We start from the raw sequence: 16,517 nt of genomic DNA, 5'->3' as shown, positions 1-16,517 counted from the left end.
AGCTCCGCGCTAGGTTGGCTATGACATAGCCTCACTGGAAGGGGGCTGGCCTGCAAGTTAAACGTCTCGCGAGGGAGCATATGACCTTGCCTCGGCCTCGGCCTTAGTCGCAGCGTTCCTCCTGGTCGACAGCCACCCACATCCCGATGGAGCGGTGGTCTGTCAGGAGCGGTGCCCACCCTGTTCCTGGTATGTTTAGTAGAGCTGCACGATAAATCGTATAGTAATCGCGATCTCAATTCACCCCCCCCCCCCATGATCTCAATCCAGAATGTTTACGATTCTCAGTGTTCTATGTGTCTGACACAGACAGCTGCACCACTCATGCCAGAGACTTGGAATGTCTGACACCCGGGCGATATCGCAGCTGTCTGTGAGCTATGCTGACAGAATGGAGCCGATGCTTTCTGTGTAGTTCTGGCTCCGTTCTGTCACAGGCAAGGTGATATCAAATGCACTCCGCCTGTGAGAGGAGACCAAGGAGACCTTCAGGAAGCATTGACTCTGCGCCACTCCTCACACTTTGCCAGGAGTACCCACCAACAGTACCCACAGCAGAACCCACCACCAACAGTAACTGCAATACCCGCAGCAGTACCCACCAGCCTGCACTACCCGCAGCGGTACCCACCAACCAGCAGTATCCACCAGCCAGCAATCTCCAAAGCAGTACCCACCAGCCTGCACTACCCACCAGCCCACCAGCCTGCAGTACCCACCAGCAAGCAGTACCCACCAGTCAGCAGTACCAGCCAGCAGTACCCAGGGATAATCCATGACCGAGGAGGGGGAGGGGGTTAATCCTAGTCACAGCTTTATTGCAAATGGTTAATAAAAAAATAAGTATATATATATATTTAGAACAGTTGTTGGGCTGGGGGAGCGGATGGTTTGGCATCTGCGGGTCCGCGCCTCATGCAGCCGGATCTGGCCCAAAATTGAGGCCGCGTCTTTGCGGCCTACTGTGCGAGAACTATTTGGGGCGACCCCAGTGAGGGTGGCTGAAGCCACTACCCTCCGCTGTCCCTGGGTGCTTGGCTCCGCTGGGGCTCGCTGCTGGGCGTTCACAAAAATTGGGCCATGTGACTGTGTTGAGTACCTCCATTTGGGGGGGGGGGGGGGGGGGCGGGGGGGGAGCGGGTTTCCCCATAACGATTCCTGCTTAAAAAGTGGATGGTCCCACAGGTAGTAGCCTCACCGGTTTCCAGGTTAAATAAGCTACCTTATTATTTATGGTTGAGGAGTCCCCCACCTTTAAAGATCCGGTTGATAGGAGAGCTTAGTCTCTGGCCCGCCATATGTTCACTGTGGCTGGTTCGTCACTTAGGCCGGTACTTACTATTGCCCTGGTGTTACAAACTGACAGAGTGGTCTAAACTTGTACGCTGGGACCTGGAGGGGAAAGGGCTTCCACCTACCTTTTGTGGAGCTGGCGGATCAGTTGGTCCAGGGGATTCAGTTTTATCTGTGATGCCTCTTTGGATGTGGCTCCTTTGATTTCTAGGCTGCTTGTATCAGCAGTGGTCCTTCGGCGTATTATCTGGCTGAAATGCTGGTCTGTGGACCAACTTCTAAGAAGGCATTCTCTGATCTCCCCTTTGTAGGGGATCTCCAGTTTGGAGCTTCCTTGGATGACATCATCATTAAGGGTCACACAGGGGGGGGAAAGCACTCTTCTTCCACAGGCTTCCAAGGGCAAGGAGCCCTGTTGTAGACGTGGGCCATTCTTCTTGGCTCATAAGAGGCCTTTTTGTCCCTCAGGGTCTCAAGACAAGGGATCTAAGCCCTTCAGGGCCTCCACTGGAGGTTCCAAGAGGAGCCACAAGCGGGCTCTTCCAGACCTGCGGACGTGGTTTCCTCTGAAGGGGTGCCCTCACCCGTATCTGGAGTGTGGGGACGTCTTCGCTGGTTTCCAGATCCGTGGACCTCCCTGGTACAGGACAAGGGGGTCAACAAAGTAATTTGGGCTAGCTACAAGATCGAGTTTCGGTCTTATCCTCTGGAAAGGTACTTTCCCCAGATCGTTTACTGGGTCTCTTTGGGGCAGTACAAGATTGTTACTTCAAAAGGTGACTGTCCTGGTTCTGACTTTGGAAAATCTTCAGGTGTTTTACCCAAACCTCTTTACAGTTCCCAGGAAGGAAGGCAAGGTACGTCCAATTCTGAAACTCAAGGCGCTAAACTGCTTTGTGCGGGTACAGAAGTTCCGAAGGGAGTCCATTCACAGGGTAGTGGCATTACTATATCAGGGGGATTTTTCTCGCTTCTATCGACATCACGGATGCCTACCTTCACATTCCAATATGTGTCGGTCACCAGCGCTTTCTCTGCTTTGCCGTGGGCAAGGAGCTTTATCAGTTTGTGGCATTACCCTTTGGTCTCTCCTCCGCTCCTCGGGTCTTCACAATAGTGTTTGCCCCAGTGCTAGCATTGTTGCGTCAGTGGGGGGTCGCGGTACTGGGGTAACTGGGCAATCTTCTGCGAGCCGAGTCTCCAACTGCTCTGATGGACAACTTTGAGATTACTCTGCGAACTCTGAGGGAGTTTGGTTGGATTCTGAACCTTCAGAAGTCTGCTCTGGGTCCATCCACAAAACTGGACTATCTGGGTCTGACTCTGGCCTGACTCTAAGCCAGAGTGTTTCTTTCTCTTTAAAAATTCCATCAGCTTCTGTCATCCAGCAGATGGTCATCCCTTCAGGCTTGTATGCGGCTGCTGGGCCTGATGGTGTCTACCTTTGAGGCGGTTGCGTTTGCTCAGTTCCACATGAGATCTCTGCAAAAGGAGTCTGGTGAAAAAGAATCCTCAGTCTCTAGAGGTGGCTTCATTTTCAGGCACTTCGACGGAAATATTCTTTCTCCCCCTGTACTGGACAGTGGTCACCACGGATACCAGCCTGTCTGGGTGGGGAGGCGTCCTCGGCACAGATTGTGCTCGGGGTCTGGACTCTGGAATATTCCAGACTGCCGATCAATGTACTGGAAATTCGAGTGATCAGACTTTTTCTGGATTATTGGACAATTTGTCTTCAGGGCTGTCTGGTATGAATTTAATCGGACAATGCTACGGCCGGGGCCTCACCGGCCTTGGTACGCTGATCTGGTTCTGATTGGCTCTTTGGAGACTTCCTCTCAGGGAAGATCTGCTTTCCAAAGGGCCAATCTTCCATCCTGCTTTACAGTCGCTGGCTTGGCTGTTCAAAGCCAGCTGCTAGAGGATAGAGGTTTGCCTGAATTAGTGATTCCTATGCTGTTAAAGGCTAGAAACTCTACCTTGGCTTCCCTCCAATGGGAGGGGGGGGGGGGGGAGCGCCTGAGCAGCGCCTTGAGTACAATCAAGGGCAAGGTTTTGGCCTTGGCAGTGTTCTTTCAATGTCCTTTGGCCACACATTCCTTGGTGTGCACCTTTTATCCAAAGCGTTCGACATTTGGCTCCTCCAGTGCGGTCTTCATTGCAGCCGTGGGACTTCAATTTGGTGCGCTCTGTTCAGAAGCCTCCCTTTTGAAAATCTTCTGGAGGTTCCCCTGCTTAGGTTGTCCCAGAAGGTGGCCCTTTTGGTTGCTATCGGCGTTGTCTTGTCGTTCACCTTACCTGGTGGTTTACAGAGATAAGGTGGTTCTTAATCCCTGTCTGTCCTTCCTTCCAAAGGTTGTCTCTGATTTCCATTTGAACGAAGACATTGTGTTGCCTTCCCTATGTCCCAGGCCTAAACATCCTATAGAAATTGCCTTGCATTCCCTGAATGTGGTTCGGGCAATCAGGATGTACCTGGCAGCTAAGGAGTCTTTTTGGAAGTCAGACTCACTATTTATTTGTACTCACGGATGGACCTCAAAGGGTTGGCTGCGTCTGCTGCGACCATTTCCAAATATATCAGACAGATGGGGATTTAGGCCTTTTCAATTAAGGGTTTGTTTCCTCCTTTACCTGTTAAGGCACACTCTTCTTGGGCGGTTAGTGCTTCTTGGGCCTTCTGTCATCCGGCATCAGTGCTGCAGGTTTGCAGGCGGGCACCTGGTTGTCTGTGCACACTTTCACAAAGGTTTATAAGGTGGATGTGTTGGCATCTATGGATGCTTTCTTTGGACGCAAGGTTTTGCAGGCTGCTGCTTGGAGGACCTGGTCCTCTTTTAGGGTGTATTTTTTTCAGGTTAGCACCAAGTGTTTATGGTTGAGCTCCATTTTACCTGGTTGGCTACGGTTTAGCCTTGGGAAATTTTTCTTGTTGTTCCCACCCCTCATGTTAGACACTGCTTTGGGACGTCCCAACTGTCAAGAAGATAAGGAGCTGTGTCCGTCAGTGAACGAAAGCGAAAATGGGATTTTTGACTTGCCGTAAAATCAATTTCTCTGATGTTCATTGACGCACACAGCACCCACCCCTTTGTGGAGTTGGTTTTCTTCTGACACTGCTTGTAACAAAAACTAAATGCCTATAGCAGAGAGTGGGAGTATACTCCCTGGGACTGCCCCATAGATGTAGTTAAGTTTTTTTTTTTTTTTCCCTACCTAATGTCCTACTTCTGTAGGGGGCAGCATAACCCAACTGTCAAGAAGATAAGGAGCTGTGTCCATCAATGAACATCGGAGAAATGGATTTTACGGTAAGTCAAAAATCCCATTTTCTTCAGTTGATTCCTGGGTTTCTGGCCTAGGCCAATATTGTGTCATACATCATCCCAGAAATCTTAAGGAGTGGAAGAACAACTTTCTTAGCTAGGCACACCTTCCTGCCTGCATGATTGAGCTAAGGAAAGATGGATTCCAGGAATTAAATTCTACATTAATCTGCCCTTACTCAAAATGGACACAGCTAGAAATGCTAGGGGGTGTTTCAAAGTGATTCTCAACAAAACATGAAGACATGGGTAAATGGGCGAGTTTGCTTTGAATGGTTAAAGGATTGAATAGCCTTTTCAGTTTGTAATACTAAGATAAAGTTTAGTTCTACTTTAGGTCTCTTGCAGACTGAAAAATAAATTACTCTGCAGTTGCCATCAGTACTATAGTTTAATGATTAAAATTTCCATATTCTTGAGGTCCAGGTGCTGACTAGGTCAAAAGAGTTTACGTATTTTTTTTCTATTTCAAATTTAAACAAATTCTTTGTATGCATGTCTTTGGTAACCTTGTGACTTGGTGACTTTTTTATTTGTGTATCACAAAAGCAAGGACATAAGCTATGACTCTATTATCTCAATCATACAGTACAGGACACAGAGTATTTAAAAACCATGGTTTTACAGAAGTGTACCTTCAGGTGACTGGACAGTGGCAAAAATTTGGTTTCCTCTAGGTATCTCCTCTATACTATTACCCCACTCCATGAGTCCTATGTTTTATGAATCGCCCATTAATTAAAGCACGTTTCAGTCAACTTTTTTTGGTTTTGGAGTGAATCTTGCCAAACAATCTTTTTACCTCATAAACGGATGCAGCAACTGTGAGCTCTGTATAAACTGTATGTAGCCTCAGCTACATACAATATACAGCGTGTTTTTCTGACAGTGGAAAGTTGAACATTCTATCCTGCTCTTGGAAAAAACTGGGTCTGGAGCACTGCTCTGCTATGCATTTTATGAATTTTAATGTCTTCCCCTCGCATGTCTGCCACAGCCAATCAGCGGCACATTTTGTATTCATTCATAGAATACAAAGTTCCTTGTAAATGGTTGAGCTGCGTTTAGCCCAATTTAGTTTTTGTTGCATGACGTTTGCGTCCCTCTTCAGAAACATAGCACCACTCAGGCTGTGGTGGATTGGGCCAAGGTGCTCAGACGCACCCTTGTGGCGGATTCCACCCCTCCTACTACTTTGGAGATGGTGGACCAGATTATTCAGGCTGTTCTGTACCTGTGTGACGCGGCCTTGGATGAGGCCTCTTTAGCCGAACGCCTATCTGCTGTCGCGGTGATAACCCGTCGTTTGGTATGGCTGAAGAGCTGGTCGGCTGACCAGACTTCCAGGAAGACGGTGTCTGACATCCCTTATGCGGGGACTCGCCCTGGACGAATTGGTTAAAGGGGTCACTGGGGGCAAGAGCACTCTGCTGCCCCAGAATCCCAAGGGTAAGTTTTTCCGCGGTAAGCGGGGCCCTTCCTTTAAATCAAATCAGGGGTCATTTTGTGCCTTCAAGGCACAGGACAAGGGCAAATCCTTCAAAGGCCATGGTGGCCAGAGGAAGCCTTGGCCGGGCAAGTCAAAAGCGGCCCACGCTGGCGGGGCGGCCCAGTCCGCCGCGACCTGAAGGGACACCCTCAACCATTCCAGTGGTGGGGGGACGTCTGTGCGGTTTTCGTGAACCTTGGCTGCTCCGGATCCCGGACAGGTGGGTTCAGGAAATCATTTGATCAGGTTACAAGATCGTATTCCTTTTGCGGCCAGCGGACAGGTTCTTTCCCTCAAATCTTCATTTGACCCCAGATCCTTTACAAGATCTTCATCGGGCGGTTCAGGATCTTCTTGTCCAGGGGGTTATCGTCATGGTGCCGCATCGTGACAGATTTCGGGGGTTTTACTCAAATCTGTTTACTGTGCCCAGAAAGGAGGGCAAGGTGCATCTGATTCTAGACTTGAATGCTCTAAGCTGCTTCGTGCGGGTTCAAAAATTCCGCATGGAATCCCTCCGTTCGTTGGTAGCCTCCCTGAGCCCAGGAGATTTCCTGGCTTCCATCGACCTCAAAGATGCGTATTTACACATCCCCATATTCGAGGGTCATCAGAGGTACCTCCGATTCGCAATCGCGGAGGAACACTATCAGTTTGTCCCGTTACCTTTCGGTCTCACTTCGGCTCCGAGGGTGTTTACCAAAGTGCTGGCTCCTGTTCTGGCCCTGTTACGGGCGCAGGGAGTTGCGATCTTGGAATATCTGGACGATCTCCTGTTAAGATCGAGTGCCAGCCCGAGTCTGTTACGCAATCTGTCAACTACGGCTCAGATGCTCCAGGAGTTCAGGTGGACCATCAATGTTCAGAAGTCGACTTTGTCCCCGTCTGTTCGACTCCCTTACTTGGGGATGGTCCTGGATTCCGCCCAAGCAAAAGTCTTTCTGCCGGAGGACAAGCTCCAGACTCTGCAAAATGAGGTTAGGTCCCTCAGGGACAGCGAATCCTCGTCTCTCAGGGCCTGCATGCGGTCCCTGGGATTGATGGTGTCAGCCTTCGAGGCGATACAGTTTCACAGTTCCACACACGATCTCTCCAAGTTCCTTGCCAGGTGGGACAGGCTTCCTCAATCCTTGGAGAAGAGGATATCTTTGAGTCGCCGAGCCAGAGAGGCTCTTCTATGGTGGCTCCAGTCTCCGGCTATGACAGAGGTAAGTCTTTCCGGCCGTTGTTGTGGACGGTGATCACCACGGATGCCAGCCTGTCAGGCTGGGGTGGCATTCTGGGCACTCTGTCTGCCCAGGGCACTTGGTCGGAGGAGGAATCCTCCCTGCCGATAAACATCTTGGAACTACGAGCGACCAAACTGTGCTGGCTCCGTTGGTCGGATCATCTTCGGGGCCGCTCTGTGCGGGTGCAGACTGACCACGCCACTGTGGTGGCTTACATCAATCACCAAGGGGGCACCAGGAGTGCCCGGGCGGCCCAGGAAGTTACCAAAATTCTGTTGTGGCTCGAGACGCAGGTCCCGGCGATTTCGGCAGTTCACATTCCGGGTGTGGAGAATTGGCAGGCCGATTATCTGAGCTGCCAGACCCTGGACCAGGGGGAATGGTCCCTACACCCGGAGGTGTTTGCAGATGCTTGCGCGCTGGGGATCCCCGGATGTGGATCTGTTCGCGTCCAGGCTAAACAACAAGGTGGGAAGGTTTCGTGGCAAGAATGCGCGATCCTCTGGCAGACGCCTCGGATGCGCTGGTGGTACCTTGGAATCAGTATCACCTGATTTATGCCTCCCCCCCCCCCCCCCGATTCAGTTGTTGCCCAGGTTCCTTTGCAGGTTGGTCTCGGAACCGAAGTTGGTGATTCTGGTGGCCCCGGACTGGCCGTGCTGGTATTGGTACGCGGACATCCTACAACTGGTTGTCAAGCCTCCCTGGCGGCTCCTGTTACGAGACGATCTGTTGTCTCAGGGGCCGATCTTCCATCCTGCTTTACGGTCGCTGGCTTTAACGGCGTGGCTGTTGAAAGCCAGGTCCTGAGAGATGGGGGTCTCTCGTCGGTGGTCATTCCTACCCTGCTTAAGGCTAGGAAGGCCTCGTCCGGTAAGATTTATTACCATACCTGGAAGGCTTATTTTGCCAGGTGTGAATCCAGGGGCGTCCATCCTTGCTCCTTTTCGGTGGCGAGGGTGTTGGCCTTCCTGCAAACAGGTGTGGACCAGCGTCTTGCGCTGACCTCGATTTTAAGGTTCAGTTGTCTGCACTGGCAATCCTTTTCCAGCGCCCTTTGGCGTCAAACTCTTTGACACGCACTTTTATTCAAGGGGTGTGTCGTTTGGCTCCTCCTAGGAGAGCGCCTTTACCTCCTTGGGACTTGAATTTGGTCTTGTCCGTTTTGCAATGTCCTCCCTTTGAGAGCATCCGGGAGATTCCTCTGCCTGTGCTGTCTCGGAAGGTTGCCTTCCTGGTGGCGATCACATCTGCCCGCAGAGTGTCGGAGTTGGCGGCCCTGTCGTGCCGCTCCCCTTACCTGGTTGTTCATAGGTATAAGGTGGTGTTGCGACCGAACCAATCTTTCCTTCCTAAGGTGGTTTCAGATTTTCACCTTAACGAAGATATTGTCTTGCCTTCGCGGTGTGCGAATCCTAAGCATCCTAAGGAGTTTGCCTTGCATTCTTCGGATGTAGTCCGGGCGATCAGGGTGTACCTGTCGTCTACTGAATCCTTCAGAAAGTCGGATTCCCTTTTTGTCCTTCCCGAGGGCCCTCGGAAGGGTTTGGCTGCGTCTGCGGCAACCATTTCGAAATGGATCAGGCAGACGATTGTACAGGCCTATTCTATTAGGGAATGGGTTCCGCCCTTCCCTGTCAAAGCGCACTCTACCAGAGCGGTGAGTGCCTCATGGGCTTTCCGACATCGGGCTTCGGTGGCCCAGGTGTGCAAGGCAGCAACTTGGTCGTCCGTGCACACCTTTTCCAAATTCTACAAACTTGATGTTTTGGCACCAGCAGATGCCTCCTTTGACCGCAAAGTTCTGTGTGTGGCAGTGCCTTGAAGGGGCCATGGCGTTGGCCGGTCCCCGTCTATTAGGGTTGTTTTCCCCTTGGTTTATTTGCTTTCCTGGGTTGTTTGCTCCAGTTGAGCTTTTCTGTTACCCAGAGTTTTTTTAACTTTCTGCTCAGATAAGGTTCTTTTCTCTGACTTGGGTGCTGCGTTGCCTTTGTGACGGTTGCGCTTCCCACCCCTCATGTCTACACTGCTTTGGGACATTACATTGGTGAAAACTGTATGAGTGGGCGGCAACTGTCAGAGGACGTAAGAGAAAACGGAATTTTTGTAAAATCTTACCGTAAAATTCCTTTCTCTGAGTCCTCTGACAGTCGCCGCCCCCGTCCCTCTTGTGGGGTTCTTTTGGACTTTACTGCTTGCTACCAAACTGAGTTGGGAATGCTGATAGCAGGGGGGTATTGGACCAGAGGGACAGCCCCCTAAAGGTGTGTCTATGTAAATGCTTTGTTTTTAACAAGTCTTATGCCTAGCTTGCTCCTATGGGTAAGAAGTCAATACCCATTGGTGAAGACTGTATGAGTGGGCGGCGACTGTCAGAGGACTCAGAGAAAGGAATTTTACAGTAAGATTTTCCAAAAATTCAGTTTTTGTGGGCGAGGGGCTATGTCTTATGTCCTCTATGGAGGGCGACCCTCTTGCTTTTTTGCGGGGGTGTAATAGGTGGTCCTTTTTTGGACCTTTGGCCGGCGTCTCCTTGCGGGACTGAGGTTGGCGGTCTCCCCTGCGTGTTATTTTTTCATGGTGAGCTAGGTATAAAGCGACTCTACTGGGTCTGCGTCCACGCACTTCAAGTGCTCTGACAGTGAGGATGATTTATTTTACTGCTTATGTGCATGAATAGGCGCTGGTGGATGCACTGATTGTATCGGTGCGGGAAACGTTGAACATGGGGGAATGCAGCCACTGCTGCGTCAGAGGTGTCGGCCCCCTTGGGGTCTGCAGATTCTCGACAAAGGTATTCCCTTTTCCCATGAGTCATTAGCTTTTCGATCGACTGTATTCCTTGAGGAGTCTGTTGAGTACATGGGCAGTCCCACCTGTGGTGGACTCTTAGGTCTCCAGGCTGAATAAATCCACCATTTTTTCTGTGGAGGAGTCTCTCCGGTTTTTAAAAGATCCTTTTGACAGGAGAGCCAAGACTTTGGTCTGCCACATGTTACTGTCTGTGGCTGGTTGGATCCTTTGGACAGTGTTAATCATAGCATCAGTGTCCCTGGCTTTCCAAATGGGCAAAGCTTTTGCGTCGGGATCTGGAGGGGGAACAGCCTCCACCTGCCTTTATGAAGCTGGCGGACTATTTGGTCCAGGAGTTGCAGTTTGTCTGTGATGCCTCTCTGGATGTGGCTCCATTAGTCTCTGGGCTGTCTGTGACCACAATGATCCTTCGGCGCATGATATTGCAAATTTTGGACCTCAAACTCTGAACCGCTTTGTTGTGGGTACAGCTGTTTCAAATGGTGTCCATTCGTACGGTAGTAGAATCCCTTGTTAAGAGGGATCTTCTGGCCTCTATCGATATTAAGGACGCTTACCTTTATATTCCGATATGTCAGTCATCCGCGCTTTCTCCGCTTGCCGTGGGCAAGGAGCATTATCAAGAGGTCCCAACTAAGCCCCTCGGATTTTCACAAGTGTTGGCCCCAGTGTGGGCATTGTTGTGCCAGCGGGGAATTGCGGTACTGGAGTACCTGTATGATCATCTTCTGCGAGCAGAATCCCTGACTGGTCTGACGGACAACCGGGAGATTACTGTGCAGACTCTGCAGGAGTTCGATTGGAACATTAATTTACAGGTATTGGCTCTGGTTCCCTCCACTTAGTTGGACTATCTGGGTCTGTTCTGGACTCTGCACCAGCCAGGGTGTTCCTCCCATGGTACGAGTTTCAAAATCTGTCCACACGAGACCTCTGCAAGAGAGATTCTTGCCATGTGGCGCAAGCATCCACAGTCTCTAGACAATCTGATCCTGTTGAGCCGGGGTACGAGAGGGTCCCTGCTTCGGTGGCTTCGGTGGCTTTGCTCTCCGATGCTTCCACAGAGGAAATCTTCCTTCCCCCTGTACTGGACAGTGGTCACCATGGATGCCAGCCTGTCCAAGTGGGTGGCGTTTTTTGGCACGGATTATGCTCAGGGGGTCTGGCCTCTGGAAGAATCTAGACTACCGATCAATATACTGGACATATCCTCTGAGGTGTTTCATCAGTGGTGTCTCCAGTAGGGAACTCCCGAGTTGGTTCCGTTAGCCTCTCTTCTCAACAGGAAGGTGCTTGGGTTTGTGGCATGGTCTTGGGATCCTCTGGCCGACGCCACAGACGCACTGATGGCTCCCTTGGGGATGGTGTCGTCTGATATACATCTTTCCTCTTCCAGAACCTATGACAAGACTCCTGCATAGGCTCGAGGCAGAAGGGCTTACGGTCATCCTAGTGGCTCTAGACTGGCCTCGCTTGGTGGTACCCAGATTGTCGATGCTCCCTTGGAGACTCCCTCTTAGAGGGGATCTGTTGACTCAAGGGCCAGTCTTCTGTCTTGCTTTAAAGTCGTTGGCTTTAACAGCTTTGCTGTCGGAAACCAGGTGCTGGGGGCTAGAGGGTTGTCTGAATCAGTATATCCCATGCTGCTGCAAGCTAGTAAATCTACTTCTAGGTAGATTTACCATCGTGTTTAAAGAGCATATTTTGCAGATGTGAATACCTTGGGGTTCACCCTGCTGCTTTTCGGTGACTCAGCATTTGGCTTCCTCCAACGAGATATTTAGCAGTGTCTGGCCTCAGGTACCATCGAGGGCCAGGTTCGGCCATTGGTGTTATGCTTTCATTGTCCTTTGGCTACGCTTTCTGTGGTTCGCACCTTTGTTCACGGGGTTTTCCACTTGGCTCCCCCAGTACGGTCTCCATTGCTCTTGTGGGATCTCAACTTGGTGCTGTCGGTTCTTCAGTAACCACCTGCTTTCTTTGTCCCAGAAGGTAACCTTCTTGGTGTTTTTTTTTTTTTTTTTTTTCTTTTGCATCAAGGGTGTCGGAGCTGTCAGCTGTCTTGTCATTCACCTTACTTGGTAGTTCACAGAAATGGAGTGGTGCTTCGTCCCTGCCAGCCGTTCCTTCCTAAGGTCGTCTCTGGTTTCCATTTATATAAGGGCATTGTGTTGCTTTCCTTGTGCTCCAAGCTTAGAGATTTCCTTACGTTCTTTGGATGTGGTTCGGGCCATCAGCTTGGATGTGGTTGGGGCCATCAGCGTGTACCTGGCGTTAACTGAGTCATTCCCAAATTCTGATTCCCTGTTTGTCCTTAAGGATGGACTCCGTAAGGGACTGACCGCGTCTGCTGCGAACATTTCCAGAAGGATCAGGCAGAGGGTGGTGCAGGCCTAATGCATTAAGGGTCAAGATCCTCCTTTCCCTGTTAAGGCGTATTCTACAAGGACGCTTAGGGCCTCCTGGGCCTTCCGTCAGGTGTCAGTAGTGCAGGTTTGCAAGACGGCCACCTGGTCGTCCGTGCACACTTTCACAAAATTTTAGAAGGTGGATATGTTGTCTGGGGATGCCGCCTTTGGCCGCATGGTTTTGCAGGCGGTGGTTGGAGAGGATTAGTCCTCTTTTGAGGGTGTATTTTTTTTTTTTTGTCAGGTGAGCTCCAGTTTCTTGGTTGAGCTCCTGTTTTACCCTTTTGGCTACGTTCAGCCTTTGGAAAGTATATTTATTGCTGCGTTCTTCCCACCCCTTATTTTGACACTGCTTTGGGACGTTGCAAGGGTCAAGAAGATATGGAGCTGTGTCCGTCAATGAACGAAAGAGAAAATGGGATTTTTGTTTTATCGTAATATTCTTTTCCCTGCTGTTCATTGACGGACACAGCACCCGCCCCTCTGAGTTTGGTTTTATGTTCTTCTGACACTGCTTGTTACAAAACTGAAGAGCTAGAGCAGGAAGTCTGAGTATACCACCTGGGACTGCCCTATGGGCAAAGTCAAGCTTTTTTCCGCCTAGTGTCCTACTCCTGTAGGTGGGCAGGAAAAACCCAAGGCTCAAGAAGATATGGAGCTGTCCGTCAATGAACATCGGAGAAAATGATTTTATGGCAAGACAAAAATCCAATTTTTCCAGGATGATCTGTTATCACACCTGGAAATCCTTTTTTGCCTGGTGCGAACCCCAATCCCAAATGTTACTGTCTCACATTCTGATCTTTTTACAAATAGGTCTTGACCTTGTTTGTACGCATAAGCACTCTAAAAGTTCACGTCTTGGCCTTATTCATTCTTTTTCAAAGGCCTCTGGCTTCACTTTCCCTTGTAAGATCCTTGCTTCAAGGTGTATGTCATATTAAACCCTCCTTGCAGTACCCCGTGTTTCTTTGGGATCTTAATTTGGTTCTCTCTGCTCTGCAGACACCACCCTTTGAACCTATCAACGATATTCCCATAGAGTAAATGTTCATGAAAAGTAGCATTTTTGGTCACCCTCACATCTGCTAGATGTGTTTCCAAACTGTTAGCCTTTTCCTGTTAAGAGCCCTTCCATATACTTTACTATAAGGTTGTCTTATGCCCAAGGCCATCCTTTCCGCTGAAGGGGGTTTTAGCATACAACTTCAATTAGGACATTGTCCTACTATTCCTATGTCTTACTCCTAAGCATCCAAAGGAAACCTCTATGCTGCCTGGGGGTAGTCAGCCATTAGAGTATACCTCAAAGCTACTGCTCCAGTTAGGATTCCTGGTTTGTCCTCTCCTTGGGATCATTGCATGATGGATAAGAAATATGATCGAAAGAGCTTACATTCTGTATTCGTAATCTTCTCCTTCGATTTTATGCGCCCAGTCTACTAGATCAGTGGGAGTTTCCTAGACATTTCAGTACCAGGTCTCTGTAGCCCAGTTGTGTAAAGCAGCCATCTGGTCTTCTTTGAGGTGAATGTTCAGTCATCTGCGGATGTAGCTTTTTGGCCACAAGGTTTTCTCAGCAGCGCTCTTAATGTTGAGACTTCTGACCCCTATTTCTGCCTGTCAGCACAGTTCTGTTTGCTTTATTATTGCCCACCATACATAATTTATTACTTGAGGACTTCCCATGGTGTAAAAAAAAAAAAAAAAAACTCTGCCTATGTCATGTGCATGTATAATTAAGATAGGAATATTGACTTCCCTGTAAATTCAATATCTTGGAGTAGAGTATAGGATGCAAGAGCACTATTGTGGCTGTACTCATGCTTCAGATCCAGGGCTGTCCTCCCCTTTGCTTGTCTGCCCCTCCAGATCTTTCCCATGGGGAGATTACAACAGCAGGCATACCCCATAGTGTAATATAGTTTTAAAACTTTTATTTAAAATCACATATAATGCACTGACATTGTGGAAAGAAACATTCAGCACCCTACACGTTTCGTCACACTGACGTCATCAGCAGTCGGTGTGATGAAAAGCGTAGGGTGGAGCCTCCAGCGTCATCACATCACTTCTGGTCTGAAGCCGTGGAACGCAGACACGGTCCCAGACTTCCTGATTTTAAATATTGAAAGTTTCTTTCCACAATGTAAGTGCAATATATGCGATTTTAAATAAAAGTTTTAAAATGATAATACACTATGGGGTATGCCTGCTGTTATCTCTGCATGTGGGAGATCTAGAAGAGCAGACGAGCAAAGGGGAGGACAGCCCTGGATCTGAAGTATGTTTACAGCCACAATAGCGCTGTGAATGCGAATACACCCCATAAGGGGAAAGACTTCTGGTGAGTGAGGTCAACACGGGGGGGAGCACATGTGAAGACCACCGACAGACTGCGAGAGCTGTATAATAATTTATGGACTTGCTATTTTCAGCACATGTCACTTTATTTTTTTAATCCATAATTTTTTTTTGGATAATATTGCTACATAATATTTGTCATTTTATTGACACGACACTTGTCACTTTTTTTTATATCGTTGTTTTATTTTAATTTATTGCATAGACTTTCTGAATGAAGTAAGCACACACTTGGCTGCATATTTTTTGGAAATGTATGAATTTGTAATTTGTTTTAGTAACCACCACACTAAATTTTAGTTACTCAGCAAATAACAAGCAGTGCCACACCCACTTCCATTTAATCCATTTACATTCCTGACTCTGCTAGCAGTAGTCTCAGTGGGGGCAGCAGCTCATTATATATTCTTTGTTCATCCCATATAGTGGTCTGTAGCACGGAATATATTATTTTACATTCACACGGGCGTTTCTCCACAGTGCGAATGCCAGCATTGGTAATCTACTGATTTCTGCTGCTGTTTGACAGCTGCGAACGACTAGCTGTGGCTGCCGAGCCCGAAGTTCATTCAGCATCAACCACAATCAATCACAAGTGATCAATTTCTGTTTGAACTGGAATGAATAGCTGCAGACGCAGACAACATATTGCAGTGTACATGCTCAGCGGCTGCAACTAGCCACTCAGTTGTCAAACAGAGCAACAAGAATTAGTAGAATCCTGTACCTGGCATTTGCATTGTGGCAAAATGCTAGTGTGAATGTTGCTCTAGTGTAGCATAGGAGAAAAGCAAGTACCTTGCAGGTAACTAATTATATCAGAGCAAGGTGTCCAGAGAAGCAGCTGTTCGTTCTTTTCATTCCTATTGCCAATTGGGGATAGGCTCAGGTGTTCAGATCCTAGTCCTTATCCGGTCAGGAAGCCGTCACTGCACTCCGCCAATCATGAGCAGCATAGTCAGGGCCTGTGTATGTGCAGCTGCAGGCCAGGAAATGCCTCACTGCCTATGATTGGTGATGTGCAGTGACTGCTTCCTGGCGGGATTGCTCAGGTGGGTTTGGACTAGGATCCGAACACGCCTGAGCCCATTTCTTTTGCTAATCATTATCAAACTAGGCCCATTTAATCACAGCATTAATAGTTACTATGAAATGAATTTGCTTTACTTTTGTTCTTTTTTACAGTCACTCAACAAAGACAATAATGGACTTTGTGAACAGCAGCGATAATGTTATTTTTGTACACAACACAATCCATCTTATTTCTCAAATAACAGACAACATGATCATGGCATGTGGTGGTATATTACCATTACTTTCTGCTGCAACCTCTACTACTGTAAGCATTCCATTTTTTATACGTTGGTCAGGCTATTTTATGAAATGTTTTACACAATATGGTTTTAAGGAAAACTAGTCTGTATTTTGAAAAAGTTTCACATAAGTATGTAGTGTAAATGTTTTAAGCAAAATGTATATTGTATCAATGTGTTTTTTTTTTTTCTTTTTTTACCTTGACTGTATTTTATGGGTCATTTGTGCAGGTTGACACCTTCCTATCTTGTATCAAAATGTTCTTTCTCTTACGTCCTCT

General features: G+C 48.5%; 1 protein-coding gene across 2 annotated transcripts in view; it reads left to right on the top strand.

The window, feature by feature from the left end:
* LRBA (LPS responsive beige-like anchor protein) overlaps positions 1-16,517 on the top strand; it is a 1,198,938-nt gene that overhangs the window by 253,613 nt on the left and 928,808 nt on the right. For both annotated transcript variants that reach the window (XM_082258080.1, XM_082258079.1), the window contains exon 24: positions 16,109-16,262. In XM_082258080.1, the coding sequence (XP_082114206.1) occupies positions 16,109-16,262 (154 nt within the window). The remainder of the gene's footprint in view (positions 1-16,108; positions 16,263-16,517) is intronic.

Source organism: Pelophylax lessonae, assembly GCF_965119305.1.
Source record: "Pelophylax lessonae genome assembly, chromosome: 1".
Classification (NCBI taxonomy): domain Eukaryota; kingdom Metazoa; phylum Chordata; class Amphibia; order Anura; family Ranidae; genus Pelophylax; species Pelophylax lessonae.
The sequence above is the reverse complement of the archived record's forward strand: the minus strand, read 5'-3'. Positions and strand labels throughout refer to the sequence as shown.